At 36.0% G+C, this 23,878-nt stretch overlaps 1 protein-coding gene across 1 annotated transcript in view; it reads right to left on the bottom strand.

The window, feature by feature from the left end:
- LOC311196527 (transcription initiation factor TFIID subunit 4-like) overlaps positions 1-23,878 on the bottom strand; it is a gene marked incomplete at both ends in the record, with an annotated part of 142,084 nt that overhangs the window by 90,763 nt on the left and 27,443 nt on the right. The window contains 3 exons of the mRNA XM_084270107.1: positions 6,870-7,039; positions 14,237-14,351; positions 18,578-18,683. Coding sequence (XP_084126233.1) covers positions 6,870-7,039; positions 14,237-14,351; positions 18,578-18,683 — 391 coding nt within the window. The remainder of the gene's footprint in view (positions 1-6,869; positions 7,040-14,236; positions 14,352-18,577; positions 18,684-23,878) is intronic.

Genomic DNA, 23,878 nt, shown 5'->3' with positions numbered 1-23,878 from the left:
TGCATCCAGTGTCACAGCTACTTCCTTGAAAACAAATACCCTTCTGTTACCACTGGAATGTCTTTGTACCAGTTCACTTTGCAACACTTGGCTATGACTTATTTAACACTAGACACTTCAAAACAGAGTAAACCATAGACTACTGCCCTCCATATTGCTAGCACTGAAAAAAAGTGTCAAGTTGACAACAAGTTATAGTAGAACCTGGGCTTTGTATGCAGTAGAGTCAGCAACATGAAGGAAGTTAACAAATGTAACTCAAACTCATGGGAGAAAGACTAAAGGGAAGTTTATGAGGTTTTTCAGTAATTTTAAGAAATGAAAACATTATAGCCTTAGTATGAGCAGCAGGATTGCCAAATAAACGTAATGAACAATCATTTCAATATATTTTAGAAAATATTACCTTTTACTTTTTCCCCCTTAAAACGATCCTTGAAGATGCTGCTCACTGATCAACGACTTCCTCCTCCACAAAGATGTTCCAACATGTGTTGAGAGTTGGGGACATTAGTACCACCTCTAGAGCATGGAGTTTGCCTATAGGGATAATGTAAGTCAGCTTTATTGCAATATTGAATGGTTCTCTAAGGTTTTCTTTTTATTGTTCTTATTTTACATCCAATATTTATTACCAGAAATCTCTTTATGAGATGGACTTTATAAATTGATCTGGTAGAGAATGCCTCTCCACAGAATGATAGTCTTAATTTTACTCTCCTTTGCAGAAACCAAGAAATTTAAGCCATTCAATTCCCAGGTACAAACTTATTTTGAGGCTGGGCAAGGTATTTTGGTAGGCCCTGAAGGCCAGAACTGCCTTCCAGAAACCGCAAGACCTTTTAAAGAAGGCTCTTCCACCACATTCATAAAATAGAAACAAGGTGCTATGGTGAAAACAAAACTTGCATTCTCTAAATATTTCTGGAAGCAAATAGTATGTTCATGCTCTCTGTTCAATTGGAGTAAAACCTTTGCAAATGATGCTTGAAGAAATAGATTCATTTCTTTCTTAAATAGTCATAGTTTGAACATATCTACATTTATTTTGAGAAATTACTGCTTGATGAAATAACATCAGTTCTGGCACTTAGAGGTGATACTACTAAAAGCGTAACTCAGATTCTGTAGTGTTGCAGAACCATTAAGATTAATAAAAAGAAAACCTTAGAAATACACAAAAAATATTGAACAGAAGCTGCCCTACCTTTCACAGAAAGGCAGACTCCAAGCTCTCAGGTGGTACTGAAGTTACCATTCCAACACATGTTGGGACATCTTGTGAAACAGGAAGTCTAATCATGGACCTATTGAAGAAAGAACAACAATACGGTTTAACATTCTGCTGAAATACTTACTGGTTATGTTTATTTGGCAACACTGCTGCTGATACTAAGATGGGAATGTATCCCCACCTTTTTTGAAAAGGAAGTAATAAATGTAAATAACATGTAACGGTTAACCATTGGCAATAACACTGTCAAGTGATTAACTTGGAATATAAAACCAGATTCTCTATTGAACATGTACAAGAAACTCCAGTCTCATCATAAGAAACTAAATTATAACAACTGCAGACATTGGTAAGAAGATTGGGAGCACTACACACCACCTAATATACATAAAGTTTCCAGCAAATTGCTTATTTTATGCTACTGAAGAGAACCTCCCTGACTCCGCACTGTTACAGAACTATTCCAGATGTCAGAATGGAGATATCTCTCTACATCTGCCACACCTCTGCAGGTAATATACTGAAGTTTATCAGAATTAGAAAAAGTCAAAGGATTTGGCATGCACAATAACCTGCAATTTGGATTATACAATACCTAACAGAGGTATTTTTTTTCATCAGAAAAAGCAACAACAACAACAACAATAAAATCACAGAAAACACAACTGTAGGTACAGTTCAAGTGGATTAAACATGTAATTAGGACAATGCATGACTCCAAAATGCTATGCTTTAGAACAAGCAGATGTTAGAACTATCTCCAAACACAAGAGTTATGTCCACAGGTATTTAAGGAGGTCATCCTGACAAAAAGATGCTGGTGGAAAAACTGGTATTAAAAGGAATATTTCAGTTTGAAGACAAATCAATTCATGGATAAAAAGTTGAAAGTCAACAATGAAAACAACTAAGTCACATCACCAAAAAGTGCAGTAAAATAAAAAAGATTATGTTCACAGGCAATCTGGTAGCTCAGAAATTTCAGGACCTGCAACAACTGTAATCTAAGCAGCTATAAAAACACTCTAAAGTAAACCAACCAGAGAAATAAGTGTACTTTTATGTTAGAACTGCTCTGTATATGAAAGAGCAATCATCAATAATACAGTTTCATCTCATTCAAACACAAATACAATTGTTGACAAACAGACAGATGAAACAGGGATGAGAGAATGACTGATTCTCTTATTAAACCAGTAAAAAAATGTTTTAAATACAGACTCTGAAATCTACTGGCTTGGCTCCAAGAAGGATATCCCAATCAGTTTTTAGATGGTTTAGCAATATAAAATGCCCTCTAGAGTATTCAAATTATTTATTTAAAGTATATAGTTATGCATACAACTGGGCTGCCACTGTGGCACCATGTAGTAAATTCAACACGCTCCAGAATACGACACAAGAGATAATTTATTTCTTTACATTTTAACTCGCATTTTTATAGCAGACATGTAATTCAACTGTGACTGAGCAAAGAAAGAATCAAGGGAGAACAATGTTAACTATTTAATCAGACAGAATTTTAAAAATATTTTATACGTAAAAATCGCAAAAAGGCAAATTTACAAATGACACTGAGCCCAACCCTACAAGTGTTACAATGACAGAGACAATTCCATCAAGCCAAGCTCCTCTGAAGCTATTTTAAGGAAAACTGCAGGCCTTTTAACGATGGGACTAGGAGAATTTAGATTCATCAGCACATTTTCAAGCTTCTTCATAATTGGCCTGCACCGCTATGTGTGTTCTAGCCTAAATACTCTATTTGGTTGAAGCAAGAGAACCAAATACTAGGATGTTATAGGAAACATTACAGGCGTATGTTATGTTTTCAATGTAACAGACTTTTTCCAAAGGAAATTTATACTGTATTTACATCTGCTATCCAACATTGGTATTTCATAAAATCATGCTACAGAAAAATTTATTTCCTAAGGCAGATGTAGCAATAATTCTGAATTAATGTGAAATAAACATATCATCTGTGATTCTCCAGTACGCATTTAACGTACACATTTAAGTAAAAAATATTTGAAAATACAAGATGGACAGTTGAAATGCATTCAATATGGCCCAACCATTCCCACATTTCTTAGAATGTCACATTCGTAATTATTCAATTCAGCCAGTGCTCTGTAACAATAAAAACTGAAGTAGAAAAATTGGGTGAAGAACACTGAAAGTGAAGAGCAAGAAACAATCTATCTAAGTCAAAGAATACAGTATGCCAAACATATGTTTCATTATTGTTGCATTAAGGCACTTAAATTACAGTTAAGATTCTCCACAAGTGACACGTTAGCCAAGTAAAAGCAAAATTGCATCATTTGGTTATAGAATAAATCAGTTAGAATTAAAACAAAAGCTGTGGAATTAATAAGCTGAAGCAGATTCTATGTTTGTAAGGATATTGTGATCTGTTGACCAGAAAATACAAAGTAATTTTTTTTGGAACAGCAAGTGGAGGTTCTAGAGAGGAGGTTTTATTTTCACAAGACGGTTACAAACCAGAGAAAACTGTCACACTCAAAACAACCTAAGTCATATTGTTTTATTCATTAGTATTGCCCCTTTTGATAAACAGTGAAAACTCAGAATGTCAAAAACTAGCTTCTAAAACCTAATTAAAGCAGCATTCTTACCCACCAAGAAACAGCTTATGAATGAACACAAAACACATAGGAATGGTTAATGTTTCCTGTTTCTTAACGCCACATTAAAAAGCTAAGATTTTTCAGCATTATTTCTTTGTGAAGGTCTACTCAGATTATCTTGCCACTTAAAGAAATAACACCCCTTTTACTAACAAACATGAAGACCTAGTTTGTATGTACATCAGCATGCACGTGCATGAAGAACATCAACCTCTGCCTCTAACTTCAAAAAACCCCAGAAACAAAAGCCTTACAAGCCTGTGCATATGTTTCATCGTGCTGTGCTGTCACACAGAAAGATCAGGGTTTAAAGTTGTATAATCCTGAGTGGAATAGCAAAAGAAATACATTATCTGCTAAGAAACAGTCACAGCCCCATCTTCCTACATGAACAAATGGCAATGACGACCAGCCAAAAATTACTAGATACAAAACTGGATAAGGAAGCACGTGGGAAGTGGATGAATATCTTTACATGAATTACGATTTAGTTACTTCTTCCATTTAAAAGGATCAATAATAGCATAAGTCATTTAGACTTAAAATAAATTTTGGATGATAACATGGCCAAATTATAGTAGAGATAAGAATATACAATGTACTAAGAAACTCTGTCACTGTAACTTTGAGGCATTTGGCTGGTGGTTACTGCCAAAGACTGAATAGCATCTGCTCTCACTTTAGCAGTTTATATTCTGACTCTGGTGAATGGAAGCACAATCTCTGAAACAGCCTTTGGGGAACACTACTGAGTTGCTCGACAGAGCTCTTACTCAGAAAAGAGAGGAGGAGATTAATATTACAGAAATCTTGAAAGATCTAGCTTCTGAGAAAGGAGAGATGAGCAGTTTCCTAATACTGTACATACCACAAATCTCTCTTTTACTAAAACATTTAAAAAGTGCCCTAAAACTAAAGTGATCATTAAATATGAATAGATTTAAAGGTAGAAAATAAGGCCTTTTAATGTCATATTCAGGTAACAGTAAGAACAAACAATGTTTTTATCTCATTTATCAACAGACACAATGAAAACAGAAGAACTAGGACTCACATAGCATACTTTGTTTTTCCTACTGTGCTTGAGAAGGTCACAGCCTCCTTGGCTTAGTCCTGGTGTGTCTAGGCAACATATGGAAGACCGAGTTTTGTCATGAACTTACAGTATCATTATTTTAAGTGCCCAGTAGCACCAACTACTAAATTTGTGTGTGGTCCTAAGCAAACAACAAATCTGGCCACACACAGTGAAAACCAAGCTTCTAAAACTTCAAAATCAGCTGAAGGAATTTTTTCCTCAAGAGCCATAGATCCCAGATAGTAGCCACCAGTGAACCCCACAGCCACTTTCAAAACTATAAAAAGGCTTCATGTAAAGCCAAAATAAAGCTCTAAAAGTGGCTGCAGGAGATCACTAGGAGTGGCCGCTCTTCTGGATTCACTGCTTTTGAGAAGTAAATCCCTGCAGCTGCTTTTAAAAGCTTTGAAAGTTTCATTTCAATTATCAAAGCCAATAAAGCTTCAAAAAACAGCCATGGGGATTTGTTCCTCAGAGGAGCAAACCCCAAAAGGCAGTGATGAATAGTGTGATGGGTTCTGTGGCTCTTAAAGTATGTACAGATTCCTGTAAGTCCTGCACTTGTAATTACAGCTTCATGTTGTGCAGCAATTGTTATATCCAGACAGTTCATTAAGGCTTATATGGCAAATTCATTACCAATTTCCCATTCTTTTTAACAGTTTTAAGTCTGTTTCCTTTCCTTTTTCTTACACCTGCACAACCTATTATGTGAGCATCCCTCACAACAGTTTCTCAACCAAATTTCATTAAAACCTTTCTGGCTTCCTGTCTCAGGTGGTGCAAAGCCACCTCACAAGAAGCTGCACGTATGCTTTCCCAGACTGCATCCCATAATGTCATCGTCACATCATCACAATATGGTAACTGCAGCATGCAAAATAATTCTTTTCTCTGAATGAGAACTTAAAAGGGTATTAACTGAAATACAAGACTGAAGTTTGACAATAAGTCAATGAAGAACTTTGCCTGCAACTGCAATATAAAAAGGCTTCTATCAATTCAATGAACATAACATTTCAGAAGTAACTGCCTGACTTAACCTAACCAAAATGATTTGTAACAAGATTTTGGTTTTGTCTTTAAAATTTTAAGAAATAGAACCCTATATTTTTTTTAATTTAACTAGTAAGCATAGTTCTTAAAGAAATACATGATTTATGCCCTTAAACAATTATGAGCTTAGTATCTTAAGACACTGATGACTCTGAAAATATGACTAAAACTGTGTTGAATAAGATACACTTAGGTACCAGAACATACACAGTACATTCACAAAGTCTGGAATATAAAATGTATTCTGAGCATATTTAGTGATCTTCAAACATCACTGATTTTGAATATTTTTTTTCTACTAAAGATTTAAACTTCTATTTCCAAATGACAGAACAAAGAAAGGCACCTTTTTGCCAGGATAAATACACCTTTTTGAAATAATGCCATAAGACAGTCACTATGAACTTAAACAGATGCAGGTGTTACGCACTGAGTAATCGGTTTGTATCGGGAAAGAAAATCTTGACAGTAACTTCTACATTCTGTTAAATGTTATTCACAGGTGTCCTCTGTGACCTGTACTACTTACTTTACCTCTGTTCCAATCTTCTCATGTGTAAAACATGAAGGAGGATTGTGAGAAATAATTAATGTTTGCAAAGAGCTTTGAGATCCTTGGATACAAAAAACACAGGGAAAGCACGAAGTATAAAAGTACCAGTATACTATTTTTTTCCAACTTCAGATAACAGAGTTACTTTTATCACAAAAACCTTGAAAGTTTAGTAATAGAAGATTATGCAATAAAATGCTTAAAAAACAATCTTAAGTGCTAAGCATGTTCTGTTACTCGGAATCACATAGCTCCAAAGGAAACACTATCAAAAGGAAAGGACGTGTTTCTCACCCATTTCAAGTATGCGTTTATGTAGAGGTATAGCAGCAAGAAAGGGTTCATCTTTACAGGACTGTATCTGGGTTCCAACCAAGTCAGAGTTGGTGGCCATAATTCGGGCACTTTCTTCATTAAGGTTAACGCCAGCCATAGAGGCAACATCATTGATGTCATCATCATCTCTATAAAGAAAAAAAAATTCAAAACAAATAATTCTGCATGTGATAAACTCATTTTGTGTGTTATGTGCTTCTCCAAAGTAATCATTGCACAACATGCCTGTGATGGTGCTAACATGAGGCACAACCAGGAGGGTCTCTATTTTCATTGGATGTAATCTAGATTCAGAAATAACGAAGTATTTCTCTAATCACATTAGAAAAAATGTTGCCTGTAACTGAAGGTGTGACAGAAGGGTTCTTTTCTTTATCTGAGAGTTGGTGATATCAGTGAAACCAGGATGGTCAGGAAAGTAAAGGCAATGATCAACACTAAAGACACAGCATGCGGCTACTCTCTTTATGCTGAAAACTAGGAGTAAAATGATAAAATAAATAAAACTCCACAGACACTACAAGCAAAGCCATGAACTTGGAAGCCTGCACAGTTTCACAAGTTCCTATCAAAATGGGTACCAAAGCATTTTCAGCAAATGTCAGGAAAGATTCTTGGACCACGATGAGTTCATAGGTAGTTTGGGTTACAAGTGTCATTTGAATATGCTGAGGTGTTTTCTCTGGCAACACATGAAATTTGGTTGAACATGTTAACTAGCTTTAGTAAGAATGAGCTGCATTTGAGAAGATGATAGCAGCACTTCCCAGGCTGCTGTTTGCCCTACAATAACCTTCCTAATAGCTTGAGGAAGTACTGACTAACAAATCTGAGTTTCCATATTCGCATCTCCCAAGCATCTTTTGCCTCCTACTTCTATGAGCTCTGACTCCTACCTGTGGAAACAACCATCTAACTTTTAGCACATTCTGCTTGGGAGCTATTACTGACACAAACACTGTATTTCAGCATATTCCAGGAGTGATTACACAATCTTTGAGAATATATATAGAGAGAAAATATCCACATACATCCACATCCAGACTTACTGCTACTGCATAAAGCAAACAAATAAAAGCTTAATTTAAAAGCTTTTTTAGAAAACCCAGATTACATAGATGTTGTCCTGTGCACTGTAGTATACTTTCTGTCACTTGTAACATGTTTAATGCCTACAGTAAAAACCAAAACCTACAAGTTAGGTCTGAGAACAAAAGGAAAGAAATCCAGAAATCCATAATCTTGGTCCTCCCATACTCTCCTTGATATCTGCACTACAGCAGAAAATTTTGGTGCAAGTCTTCTATGGTTTGTTAAGATATTGGATTTGTTTTCTTTTGCAGGGAGAAGTTAAGAAGGGATTTTTGTTTGTATAAACCTGAAGCAATGTGCTGAACACTTGAGGCAGAAAATGGAAAATTTTACAACGATTGTCAGAAAAATGCTACACAAATGAGCTTTTATTATTTTCCAGGAGTGCTAAGCACTTGATTTCTTCTCTTAGAATGAAATTCCTGAGGACAGTGTCACAAAATTGAGCTCCTGCCTTGATGGTTTTCATGCTGACTAAAGGATTTTCAGTTTTACATTTCTGATGATCTATATGTGATGCTCATAGGAGGGTCACAAGAGCTACCATGAAGAAACTGGGTTCCTATGCAACTCAGTGCACAGATGACCAAACTACTCTTTGGCCTTGTCCAACCACTCGTGAAACTGCTCCCAGATAATCACAGCTGACAAGAGTACTTGGCCACCTAACAACTAACAGTGACTTAAATAGTGATGAGTTCAAAAGAATCTAACTACAAATAAAAACCAGCAACTAAGCCTGAAAAAAAAAGAAGCCCTAAGATTTTTGGGGGTTAAAAGCCTCAATGCTTGAAATAGAATGATCATCACCCAACGTAATCTGCTTAGGAACGAAAGGTTCACATCCAGCAGGCCTTTTAACCCGTGGCAAAACCAAATTCACATTAAGGCAGTTATCACAACACAAACTCAAAACTATGTAAGAGAGCAGAAGCTACTGGAAAACAAACTCAAGCTCAGAATTTCAAAATAAAGCTAAATCTGACCAAACTACAAACATTAACTAGCTAGTCCAATTAAAAAAAACACAAATCCAATAGTGATTGCCAGTGGACCCTCACATCTCTGTGGGTGCAAAGGCAGCACTGCTGCCCTGTGGGGTCCAGTCGTGCCTGGGTACCACTGCCTGCTGAGCCGACCTGAGCACACACTCCTATGCTTTCTCTATATCCAGCCCCTATGATCTCACCTGCATTTATCACACAGTTATGTACAATCTGGCTAGCAGTAATACAGTCTCAATCCCATATTTCTAGGTCAGTTTGCCAGGACTAAGGTGCTTTCATCTCCTTCAAGCAATAATCCATACAAAAATCAAGATAGCACTCCTGACTTCAAGAACACAATTTTTAAGAGGAGAAGTTTATACTTCTCTCAGCTTGTACTTACTAGCTGAAAAAAATACAATCTTTTACCTTCCTTCTGCTTAGCATTTCAGCTATTCCACTTTTTATGTGGGGTGCAGATGTGTGACATTATAAATAAAAAAATAATTGGCTGTAATAAAACCAGGTAACTAATATGGGCAAACCCCAGGATTTTAATGAAGTTATCAAAACCAATGCAATAGCACTTAGAAAGACAATTATTGCAATTCCTGGACAGAATCAGTTCCTTCCATCTTACATTGGCAATCTACTATGTGTGAGTGCAATCTTTTTTATTTACTTAATGTTACATGGAAGACAGATATGAGATGTTTTCAATCATACCTGAGACTGCATTTTTCCAGTCTAATGGGAAAACCACTATCAATACATCCTTTCTGACTTTGAGGAACTGCATCATGAAAAAGAACTGGGGTTTGGACACTGAAACGTACATACATTTGTATATAGAAGGCTGGAATTCTTGCCAAAATAATTCCTATAGAAGTCAACTTTTAAGTCCAGATAAGTGAGTTTTCAGAAGTCATTCTGTGGAACAAAGATGCCATCCAGTGGTCGTCTAGATTGATTATTACTGTCTTTCCCTTTTCATTCCAGCACAGTATTTTAAGAATTTCATATGCCTTGGCATATGTTACTGTGCTCATACTAATCATACTGTTTCAGTAATTACTTTGGTTTTTTACTCAAATTCTGAGCCTTATGGGATAAATGTAACATTCCAACATTCATGCTGTTTTTAAGACGACAGCATGGGTTCTCAAACTCTTTCCAAACGGAAACCAAATCGTAGTCTAGAAGAATTTAACTCTTCCTTATGTATTCAAATTCTTCTAACACCTCTCTCTCTCTCTCCTGTTCATGAAAAACACTTCTACAATTAAAAAAAAATCCCAAGCTTATTTGAAAATAAGAAAGAAAGTATTTGCACAGTTGTCTGTAATTTTTTAACCAGAATGTTTGTAACATAAGAGAAGCCACTACAAAAATCTGGTAGCATTTTATTTAGGAATAGTTTTAACCACACTACTGCATACTGCTTTTCTTTCTCATGCACTTCGTAAGATTTGAGCCAACAAGGTCCAAATCTGCTATACTGAATTGCTCCCAAATAAGCTATAAGAATCCATAAAGCAACTGAGACAACATTATATTATTGATTCCCCTTTCTCTCAAAACTGAAATTTCATGTTGTTAGGGCAAAGTCCCTAGACATATGCAAGACTACAGATTCAGTCTACAGATTCCACAGATCATAAGATCAGAGATTGGCAACAATATATTGGATATGAAAGAGGACTTGGAATTACAGTAACAGCCACAATTTATAATGGCGTAATAAATCTGTGTAAATAGAATTTATAATGCTCATTCTAACTTTCAAGCTTTAATTTGAAATTTCTCCCTAATACTGCTTTTTCATACAATTAATTCACAGTCTATGTTGTAGCTTCCCACTGAGAAGCAAAAGGCATGACAGAGCAGACCACATCTGAGGTCAACATTTTTATTTTGAAAAATATGGAAAAAAAACACAATCACCTTATAGCTTGAAATATTTAGTTAGAAAAAACTAAAGAAACATATAGGTTAAGGTTTTACATGATACACCATTTGGAGATGAAAACTTTGAAATTATCCATTTAACACCTACATTAGCTTTCTATATTTCCTTAAAGGATAGGCTGCTTTGCCCATTACTCGATGTAACATCATACATTTTGAGGCATTTTATTTTCAAAAATCAAAATAAAATAAAAAGGAACTGATTCTTTTGGAATAAGGGGTCTGTAAACAATTTTTTTATTCCCAAGTAGACTCTGCTTTAAAATGTTGCCGGTCAGTGGCATAAAATACAAATACTCAGATAAGCTTCAAATTACCTCAGTCACTTCACAGAACTGTCTATAAACAAAAACCTTCCACCACATTGGATGTACAAAACTTGGCACTGACCAGTTCCAAGAGGTTATGTGTAACTTCAAAATACTGTTTCAGAAAGAGGAAGGTTACTGTCAAAAGGAGGAAGTATGGTTCACTTGTACGCTATGGCAAACATCAACACACATAACACAAGCTCTGGCTACCTTCTTGCCTCATTTCACAGGCAATGCCACTGAGCCCTGCTCAATACATTTAAGAAGTAGTAGTAGGAAAACTTAAGAGTACAACTGTGTATCTTCATCCTCAGAGATATGTAGAACTGGACAAGTCCTGAATCTAGCCAAACCTGCTCTAGTTAGACTAGTTGACCTCCCAGGGTCCCTTCCAACTGCAATTATTCTGAGTCAATCTCAGGTGGGGGGAGGAAATCCATTAATTCTTTGTATTGGCTACAGTCTTGACTATGGGTAACAATTACTTTGAAAGTCTGCTACTTGCACTGTCATCAGTGGTAGGTTATACTAGTGGGAGCTCTGAGGTTACCCAACTAGATGATGTCACAGCAGTTGCAGCCAAATACACAGACCACTAGCAGACTTCAGTGGGCATTCTGCTTCATCTCTCTTCACTACAGAAAACTCTAGCTGGACTATTATGTTACAAATATAGGTTTGGATCTCTACTGTAAAAGGAAAACAAAAAAAATAGAAAAAATTCAATTAAAATTTCCATCCTTAGGTATTAACACAGTTGAAAATTCAATTAGAGTTGTCTCTAGCTCTCTCTGAAAAAACTAGCAACAATACATTTTAATACCAAAAGAGATTACAGAAAATTTCATAAATACAACAACTTCACACTGTAGAAGTCTTGGGTTGAAAAGTCTGCGTCATAGAAGAGCTACTATGACGTTCAGTGAACTGACGTAAGCAGTCTTACAGCTCATTAATAAAAGCTGACATTAAAGGCTAAACCGTAATTCACAAAATTCCTAATTGCTACATCTTTTATATAATTCCTCCCTGTATTTCCCATAGTCCACAACAGAAGAAACTTAAAATAACAAAGTTCACATTTCCATTTCTAGTGACCAACACTTTGCTCACACGAGTGAAAAGCTCAAGTTATTTTACATTCTGCGTTCTTTAAAATAATGAAACAAATATGCAGTAATAAAACACTAAGGGCAAAATAAATTTATACGTAACACAACTATTTTTCAAAATTCTTGCTTTGCTTTAGATGCCAGTTTGCCTTCTGGCTAAAAACACATTCTTCACACACGCTGGGAATGTTGAGGAAAACTAGTCAGCATTCAGAGGATTAATACAGATTTCCAGCTCTGTGCCTTTAGGCTTAATAGTCAGACATCTATTTGTCCTCGGGAGAGGTTAGGGGTTGAAATGCAAATATGCAAACAACTGAATTCTTTGTTAAGATATCAAGAAAAAGCTTGATCTTTGCTGCTGTTTAATAAATCCTTGCAATTTTATGGACTTATTTAAATGCAGCTTTGTGTCTTACTATTTTGAAGGAGAAAACAATGCAAGAAACAAACACATTCATTCTGACTAAAATTTGTTCTCTAGAGGAAAAATGACATACACCCTTGACAGCTTATTTACCAAACTCACTAAAGATTTATTGATTTATCAATCAGTGCCTTGAGCATTTGCTTCTCCCCAAGGGAAAATTAACAATTCCAGCTAACCTAATATATTCTATGTATAAACTAAGTGAATGCAAGAATCAATCCTGGCACAGTTTACAACATCCAGTTAAAAAAATGCTGTCCCTTTTGGTGTATATAAAATTGAAAGCTATACTAACGAAGAATAAATGCTCATGTTGCTTACAAACATAAAAAATACTTATTAAGACAGTACAATTGAACCCAACAGACATTTTAAATCATTTAAATACTCAGTGGGAGGCAAAAGCATTGGAAAATAAAAAATTGAGTGATTTTGCTTCTAGATTAATACTAAGTACTACCACTATTAGTTGCAATACTGACATGCCTCAAAGCAGAGATATTTCAAAGAGCTACAAATTCTCTTTTACTTCACCTGCAAAAGCATAAGCCTGAAAATTAAGTACTCGTTTGATGATGTCAGAGCAACATAAGAATTCCAGAAGATGAAAATTAAAGTCTAGGAATATTTTTTCATTTCACACACACACAAAAATGTAAAAAATGTTTAAACAGAAATAAAATGTGCTTTCCTGAGTGGGAAAAAAAATCATGATAGCAAAACCAAAATACGGTAAACATAAGATTAACTTTTCACTACATAAATATCCAATATATAGATATAAAATAGAAGTCTGAATTGCAAAGGGAATGGTATACCAGCTCAATGCTTCTATGTTAAACCTTTGCAGCACATGATTACTTACAGGGCCCAGAGAATGCCCCAATCTCTGCTACCTAAGCAAGCACGCGAATAACAGACACAGCAATGTCTTCTCTTTAAAGCCAACAATCCCACACATGCACACAAACCATACAGTACGCTCTTTGTGCTGATGAGGGGATAGCTGCAGCCTAGCTGCAGAAGCCTGACGACAGGATACCTTGCTGTCACAGTCAGTATCTTCTCAGCAAGGTATGTTCCATATGAATATCAGAATCCGAGACGTAAACCCACCCATGTATGTTTTTAAAACTTCATACATATAATTCGATTTACCAGTTATTATAATCCACAGAATCGAGGGCTCTACCGAACACTAAAAAGTGCATTAAGAGAAAAATGGTCAAGATAGATCATGACCCTCTCCTTTTTTTTAAAAATAGACCCAAGTAAGGAAATTGTCATCCAATCGCAGTAAAAAAAGGCAGGAATTATTGTAAAACACTGCCCTCTGGTGTTAAGCCAACTCTAAATGCTGTTTTATATTTAAGCCTCCCCCCCAACCATCCCCCTGCAATTTTTTTATTATTTTTTATTTTTTTACCTGAAAGAACCACCTCCAGGGTCATTCAGCTTGTTTTTCTGATTTGCAGAGACCTGAACACCAAAGCCCCCAGGACTTTTGCTGGCTTGTATTGTTGGTGCCTTCCCTACTGTGCCTGAAAAACACCAAGCAATGTTATTATGAGCTGTCTTAGACAATTTACATCAAAGAACCTTCTGTCCAGGAACTAAATTTAACTGTCTGTAAATTGCAAACAAAGGAAGTTATTATTTTTAAAGATTACACTGCTGAGGAAGAACAATTTAGAAAACAAATTTTATATTAACATTATAGTTTGTTCAGTATTTACAGAATACTCAAGATTCCAAAACCAAAAACCAAAAACCATTGGCCATAACTGGTTATAATACACATAATGGCTGTGTGTTTGCAATTGCCAGTAAACCATTTTTCTAGATAATCTGTACAGAATAGAGCAGCAGAATTTGAAGTGTTCTTAATACAGATGCTTGAAATCACAGTTACTCTAGGTATTAACTACATCTTTTACATTTTTATATGGTCACTGTTTTTCATTGCAGTGAAAAAAAATGTATTTTCAGAGTTCAAAACATTATTTTAAATATTTTTAAATGTCTTATATTGGATGTAAAAGAAAAAAATGCATCATAATATTTGTGATAACTCCCCTTTATAAAGGTTGTCTTTTACTTTTTATTTTGAAAACAGTCATTTAAAGTAATTTGTATCTGTATTTAGACTTCACAGGCCTGTATGTGGAAATAAAACCAGGATTTCTAAATGAACCAAAGTGTGATGGACATTCACAGCTTCTTGTGTTGGTAAATTTGAAAAGGGCTATTAAATCCTCTCTGATATTTGGAAAAATCTAACCAAAATAGTTACAAATTTATGTTGCTAACTAGTAAATCCACAGACCTGTATTATTAAAAACACTGTATCAGTATGCAACTGAAAAAGCATAGACAACTGAAATTTTGAGTAAGCCCTTCTTCACTGCTTAAGCACATGTTTACTTGGTTACATTTTGCATTTCCTTTGACCCTACCTGTGTTTTGGCATGTGAAAATAATTCCTACATCTATCTGACTTTAAAAAAAACCCAGTTTTTCCTCGTATATCACTCTGTTAGTGAGCATTACATACACATACTGTTTGAGACTTTGAGAAGTAAGTAGAAGTTGTTCTTGCGTAACTGACTCAATTGCATAGAAGTGGCAGGGTGGGAACCTTAGTAACATTGCTTTTCATTCATGAATTACAAAACCCTGAAACACAACTATCCCAACAAATCCTTTTAAGAACACTTCTTACTAAAATTGTAATGCCAAGTCCAGCATTACTTTATTTCAAAGCCTTTATCAACTTTAATATATGAACTTAAAGTGAAACTAATTTGACAACGTTTGTTCAGTTCTTCAATCTGGATAAACAAACTGTTGTGTGGAGCCTCAGCATTAACAAATACACAACAAGATTCAGGAATTCAGGCTCCAAGCCTGGGGAACAACAATATTTTGTCATCAGAAAATTCAAGGTCCATGGGATATCACAGATAGCATTAGTTCGTGGACCAGACAATTCATTTATCAATTTCAGATGAATTAATTGAAAGGCCTTCTACTAAGTGGGCTGGAAGGAAAGAAATAATACAGTAATAAAAATGAGCAGATTTCTGCTTTCTACCATTAATGTCTAGAAGATTACAAGTATGTTGACCTTGAAAATTATTGCAATGGCAAAATTAAAGTTGCAGTGGCACTGCTCCAGAATGAATGTCATATTCCTTTAGAATTAGTATCAGTGGTTTGTTTTCTACAGATGATAAATTTCAATCAAAACTCCCCCCCCCAAAAAAAAGCTGTAGCAACAGAGTAAACTTCTTGGTCTCAGGAAAACAGTATGTCTGCACTGGATATGGAAAAAATCAGTCTCATTTTCTTTCACCCCATGTATGTGTAATTCCACTCTCATGGATCTGGCAAAGTAAATGTACGTTTTGGGATGACATACGGGTTTTCTGGTTTAAATCACAATTGTGCATGATTAAACAGTCAGTCACAAACTATGGCTAAAACATCAATTCACATTATGAGGGAGATCATATTTTGAAAATTAAAATCACCCATGGGCCTAGATATTTCATGGGATTGGTAATGACATACAGAGTGTCTTTCACCACTGGGTCCTTGTTTCAAATTTGAATTAAAACGATCTACAGAAATTAGCTGAAATTTATGAGCTTATAAATTCCTAGTGGTATTCCTGCAATGAATACTCTGGGTAATTATTTTATTCTTTGGCTGAATTCCCCCACCCATAAAATGTACTTCACCTAATTATTATACTGATCAGTCCTTTGATAAAGGGGCACGAACTTTTTGTGCAATAGTGTTACTTCTCCTGCTATGGAAGCAATTGTATTATTACAAAAGTCCTTAAAGTCTGCCAACTTTATCTACACTACTGGTTTAGAAAACATTAGTCTGTTCACATGGATGCCCAGATACATTTCACTCCTATATGAGAAGGAAAACGCACCATTTTATGGAAGTCAGCTCACTTCTGGTGTAACTATCCTTAGGAGTCACACTCCACCAAACTACAGTACTGTAATTTTCTATATAGACCACATCCTATTCCAGTATCTTACCTCCTTCTACCGAAATACCTAGACCAGTATAAAAAAGCATTATACTGCTGTTTACAGTAGAAAGTTCTAATATATCAGGATCAAAACAAACTGCTAACAGTATGCCAGAGCCACATTTCTTAGAGCTGCAAGCATACAGGCATACTTTTCCCTAGATGTGGGCTGCAGGATGAGCAGTTTTACAATGGGACATTTTCTAAATTTCTATTTTGTTCATTTCATCTCTGCAACTAAAACATTACAGCAGTGGGCTTCAACCAGCTTGTAAATAGAATAAGCTCACCCAAAAGCAGGGCTTTGCATGAATTAGCCTTTATGAACTGTTGTCCTCCTTAAGCCAAACTGCCAGTCAAATTGCATTTAATTGGCTGATCAGTGGCTATCATGAATAAATTAATATTCTGAATCCACTGTTTAAAAGACAGATGCCAGTATCATGCAGATTCTTGGCACATTGTTGACATTCACAACTGAAGAGACTGAACAAGCAAAGACATTAAATCAGCCTTCACTCTGACACATTAGTCAGAAATGAAAGCTTGTGCTATAAGGTGCCAAATACCTACCCTGTTAATAAACTCAGGATATGAGTATCAATGCTATCAAACACGTGGCTTTTATGACAAGTAAATGCATTTCTTCCTAATTTGGACAGCCTACAGGATTACAGTGACAGCTTACTCTCCATGTCCATTCAACCTCTGGATTCTCTGAGAACACAGCAAGTAGAACATCAGCTACTATTAAGTGTGATCGTTGGTGTTTTTGATGCTTTCTTTTCCCAAGGACAACAGAAAAGACCAAGCAATAAAGTCAAATAGGCAGCAGTAGCTGTTATGTGTATTTAAACAAGTTTGATTTCCGATTGAGTATCTGAAGATGACAAGCTCTGTATTCCATTACAAACCCTCAATCATCTAAATGCCCACATCCAAAAGGTGCTCTTATGTATCATCAGGAAAAATAAAAACCAAGCCTAACAGGTCTAGTGGTGGAAAGAAGCAAACGAGTACTTATTAGAAAGTAAGAAGGCTTCAAGAACCCTCTTAAAATGTGGGACATATCAGCCAGACATTAACCCACTTGTGTACAGAGAGATGAGGATACTATATATAAATGACACCTCTGGCTCCCCTGGCTAATCATGGCATGTCAGGTTGCTGCAGTCAGTTTCTGACCTCACCAAAGAGTAAACATACTGGCAGGTGGAAAAAAAAAAATTAAAAGTACATGGGTTGAGATATTTCTCTAGGACTCCTACCTTGACCTCTGTAGCTGCAGAGACAGTGACTATCATGTTCTGTATCAGGAGTACGAGTTAAAAGCAGGATGATTAAATTGAGGCATCCTCTAGGCTTCAGGTAAAAACCCAAAGAATTTCCTTCTTGGCCCAGAATTAGAGCTTAGGACAGTAAGAGTCAAGTTCCTGAATTCTTTCAGAATTTTCCATCGAAAAATTGCTGAGTAAGTAGCTATGCCTGTAAGAGTTTAGTCCTAGGGTTGTTTCAAAACATTTCACTGTGTGTGTGCCTGAAATACCTTGAAATTGCATAGTGAAAGCATGCATTCCTCAGCCAGTATGAAGTAAAAAAGAAATGTCAAGCCTGCCAACGTCAACACTGTAAGTTCTTCCCATGCTACTCGTTTGTAATTACAATGAAATTCATACAAAGGTAACAATCTCACTAAAACATTTAAACCCATACCTTGTGGTCTAATGGTCTGAGTTATTACCACTGGCATCCTAATCTGGGTAGTCTGGCAAGCAGGGTTTCGTTTCACAGTTTGAGCAGATGTTGACTGGATAATCTGCTATTATTAAAAAAAAGTATACTTACATTATACTCTTTATACACAAACACACACAACGTAAATATACTAATACCTGTAATTACTAATATAAGCACATGGATCTCTAAAAGCACAATCAGCTAGTGACAAAAGTCATATTCATGTAACGCACGTGGTTGTGTGTGTGTGTATATACCTATTTTGCTGTTATGCTTTAAAAAAAATCAAATAATACTTGACACAAACGTCATATGTCACAACCTTAATCAAAAATATAATTCAAAGTTGTCAGATAAAGTTTAGACTTTTGTCTGTTTGACTTTTAGTGGTATCCACCTACAACCATTAGGCCTTTCACTAGATACGCCTTTTAAAGAAAATACTTACTATAAGTAAGTTGTAAAATATTATGGGTTCCAAACACAAGAAAGAAAACAATGTTTTGTGGTGACCACGTACTATTCACCTTTTAAACATTAATTTGATATTCTAAGGTTTAACTTACTACTACGCCAAGTTCTGAAGTCCTAACCCAAAACCGAAACTGGGTTAGGAACGTAAGAATTTGACCCATAAACAAATTACATCAAAAAAAAACCCAAACCCTGCAAGGGTCACATCTAAGCAACAGCAAAATGTACATTCATGAAATCAGGGACAAGGTAGGCACAGATGGAATGAACAGAAGAGTCAAAGACGTGCGGATGCTGCAGAGCTGGAAAAAAATCCATAAAGAAACTCTGAGAACAAAGCACAGGCAGAGAGCTGTGAGTAAGATTACATCACAATTCAGGCATGACAACTTCAGAAGTCATGCACTCTTCACAGTCACAACCATGTTACTCCCACTGCACATGTGTCTGCTGTTTCTGAGTGACATGTCTCAGCCTCACCCCCACAGGATGCAGCATTCCCTCCTAGGAGACAACATGCCACGCTATGCACAAAGAGGAACCACCGCACCTTTATTCAGCACCAGCCAGTATTATCCTTACAAAGTGTATCTAAACCCACACTATTTAGCTGAATAACAAATGGCAAAACCTATGACTTCAAAGCATGCTATGGAGAAAAGGAAAGGAGAAACAGTATTTTCACATGAGATGTAAAAGTAGATAATTAAGAGACTACAGAAGAAACAGGAAATCATTCCATCAGCAGGAACCAGGGATCCCAAATCAGAAGGGAAGAGAAAACTACAAACAAGGAAAAAGTAATGGGAGAACAAGACCTGTAACGTAGCCTGGAGGAATAAAACACACCAAATGGGGCCATTCTGACGTTACAAAACTGCATGCTGTACTTCCTAAAACATTAAAAGTTAAGAAGTCATAATAAACCTGCAGATGTTGGGGCATTAGCAATAGTTACCTTGCAGAACGAGAGAAAGGAGAAAAAGATTAAGGATTCAGCTTCAGTTACAGACACTGAAGGAAAAATGGAGCTTTGGTACCTGGCACTGAAATGGAGCAAATGGAGGAATTCACTTGGTCAAGAGTAAACAGTGACACTCAGAGGGGGAAAAATAAAGTAGCTACCACACTTAAAAGAAAGGAAAAAAATAGAGATGATAAATGAAAATGAGAGGCAAAGTTTAATTTGGCTGCATTTTGATGCACAGGAAACTAGTGTATTTTAATAAGAAAGGAGACAAAATAGCCCACAGAAAAAGATGACTGCATTGTTATGAAAAAGAATTAGAACGTTGCCACTTTTACATTAATTTATTGGCTAAGTTTTCAGAGAATAGTGAAGAAAATCAGCCATAACTGGGCAGAAGCCAGGCCAAAAAGGATACACAAGTGACCTGTGGATAGAATTACAATCTGATATTATAATAATTTCCTGCAATTGGACTTTTTTTCTCTGTGAAGCAAACAACTTCTACAGTTCAAAATCAAGTTCTGTTGCATGTGATTGATAGCTTCATGTGAATGCCCTAAAAGAGCCCCTAACACCATTAAAGACAGGATAGTATTTAAACATTTAAGATGACATAAATAAGGGTCATGTTTTCTCTACTATCAAATACATTCAATATGCCCTTTAAGAGGTTCTGTACTAGGACTTCAGTGTACGTAAAAGCACTGAAAGTATAGAAAATGATTGAGAAACAACATTTTTCCAAGGGGCATAGATCAAAATCATCATCTTAAATTTCATACAGAAACTGAAGAGCAACAAACACATACTCTGTACAAGGAACAACTGCACCTGAACCCTGAGCAGCATTTGAGCAGCTGTGAGGGCAACAGAGCACTGGAACAAGCTACCCAGAGAGGCTGTGGAGTCTCCTTCCCTGGAAACATTCAAAACCCACCTGGATGTGTTCCTGTGTGACCTAATCTAAGTGATCCTACTCTGGCAGGAGGGGCTGGACCAGATGATCTTTCGAGGTCCCTTCCAACCCCTAACATTCTGCAATTGTACACTAACTCAACTACCAGTTTCTACACAGATTTAAGATATGTTTCAACACAGATGTGATTTTCAGATCTGGAAGTGATTAAGGAATGAACATTAGTAATTTGTTTCTGAAACAGAATGTGTAGTAACCTTCTTGCAAGCAAACAAGGGACACAGGAAAAACTGATGAATCAGAGGTATTTGACTCTGCATTAAAATTTATAAACAATCTAAGCCACACTTCATCAATTAAAATAATTCAAACTGTTCTAATCCTCTTGCCTATTTTCCCAACAGCACGAACCTTACTATTAAGACTTGAACTTGGCCTGCTAAGTGTAGACAATGAACCAAGTACAAGCAAGCAGTCAGGGATATCAGTAACTTAACCAAATTATATAATATTTCTTACAGCCTAAAAATACACAGAGCGAGCATAACGCTGATCTACTATTATCTATTCATATGCTGAATCCCAAATGACCAGCCTGTAAGCACCAATTTACAAACCCAGACTGATATAGAAGATACAGAAGTGAATGTTTTAGGATACTGAGGTTATCAGAGACATTACTTCAGCCTTCAGAAAAGGGGAGATCTTACTGCTGTCTGCAACTACCAAACAGGAAGATGTAGAAAAGATGGAGCCAGATTCTCTCAGAGGTGCAGAGAAGGGTGTGACACAATGGGCACAAGTTGGAATATGGGAAATTTCAATTTAATATAGGGGAAAATAAAGAATGCCATGAGGATGGGCAAGCACTGGAACAGATTGCCTGGAGAAGCTGCGTAATCTCATCCTTGAAATCAAAACTTGATGCTGGGCACTGGGCAACTTGCTAATCTGTACGCTGGATGTTGGACCAGACACCTCCAGACAGCCTTTCCAACCTCTTACCACTACATCCATAACCATAGTATCAATGACTGTATGAAAGGGCTGAGCCAGAAAAGGTAACAAGATGAAATATAAAAGTCTTCAAAGTTTACAGAAACTGTTCATCTTCCATCTCCAATACAAAGAAGGGAAACCATTTCCATTATTTCCACCACTGAAGAGAGCAAGCACAACAGAACAGTAACAACAAAGACACAGAAAATAAGAAAGATTTCATGTGATTCAGCCATTGCCTGATAATGAATCTGGAAAACAGCAAAATTACCACACAAAATTATGATCAGTACAGTGATGAGACAGCAAGTAATATCACACACCAACTTATTCCTCTTCAATCTATCTGCCAAAAGTTGAAGAATCATGTCCCAAACACTTCAGAACTCTTCACAGAAGACAACAAAGCAGGAAAGTCATGGCATTGATCTTCCAAATGCCACACATGAAAAGTTACCTAATTTCTTTTCTATAAAAATAATATTTTTCTGCAAAACAAGACAAGCATTTCTTACAATAAAAAGTATTCTCCCTCTTTATTTCATTTTCTCACTTCTCCCTTTAACTGTCATCTTTCCACTCCACAAGTCACACTCACTTTGATTCATCATTTATCTGCTCCTCCAGACAAGTTCCTCTTCTCACTTCCAAACGTTTCAGACTACTCTGTCCATTTCTAAAGTTCACTTTATTTTCACATCAGCAGAATGACAAAGTTGCTTCCACAAAACAAGCACACTTATGAAGATGAAAAGAGGATATTTAACAGTCACACTACTGACAACCTGAGTAACAAAGTGGTTGCAGCTAAAATACTTTTTTTTAAGGTCCTCCTTCAAAAATGATTCAGTAAGTATGAGAGAATAAAGTAATAATGCTCTTGTCCTAATCTCAAGCAATGACAGGTGTGAATCTTCTATAATATATGTTGTTGCAGGACAAAGAACAGATTACAGATGTGAACACAGGCCAGTAATTAACAACACAAACAACCAATAAATACAGACTGAGAAAGAATTCAGCCAAAGCACATAAAAGGTATAAAAGTAGAAAGAAAGACTGATAACTTCTATTCTCTTTCTCTTACCTGAACAGGAGATACTAAATAAAAATGAAAGCTACTACCTACAAAGGAAAGGTCCTTTAGGACAATTAGATTGGAATTTGCTGCAAGGATTTGGCAAGTCTCAACCATCTAGATGCTCCTTCACCACTGTAGATGCATGGGGTCCAACAGTATCCTTCCCCTTTGCTGGACAAGTGTTGTAAAATCAACCTGACTCAATTTACAGAAATTACACTTTGAAACAAAAGCATCTGGTCCAAAAGCTTAAGCATATCAAATACTGCAATAAAAAGAAAAGCAGAGCAAACAAAAGTTTCTGCAAAGAATAGAAAATAAAAATAAATTTGGAAAATACATCATTTACCATGCATTTTTTTCCTCTCAATTAAAACAGGAAAGTATTGCTGAAGGAAGAAACAAGCCACTTGTAAACATACAAAATTCAGAATGGCTATGGTCTGATATGACATTTATCTTCACTCATGAGTAAACACTTGCTAAGTCACTTGTGGCTATGCCACTTGTGATTTATCAGTCTACTCACTCCTGAAGATAAATGTCATATCAAACCTCAGCTATCATGTAATCTGGCAGCATTAAGTTACAATGTGCATGCTTTTGTGGGCCTAAAATACATATTTACCATTGTTTACTATACTGTAATAGTAACAGTTACTTTCTTCAACAGTGTCTTAAAATTTACATAAGCAATTATTTTTTCCTCCAAAACAATAACTTTTTAAAACTCAGCACATAATTTTTAATGTTAATATGATAACAATATTGTTCCATTGAGTAAATGTTTTTAAAAGAAGCAATGAAGGAAAAAAAAAGGCAAAAGTCACTGGATCA

Source organism: Gallinula chloropus (assembly GCF_964237585.1).
Source record: "Gallinula chloropus genome assembly, chromosome: 13".
In the NCBI taxonomy this organism is placed as follows: Eukaryota; Metazoa; Chordata; class Aves; order Gruiformes; family Rallidae; genus Gallinula; species Gallinula chloropus.
Note: the sequence above shows the minus strand (reverse complement) of the source record. Positions and strands in the feature narration are given on the sequence as shown.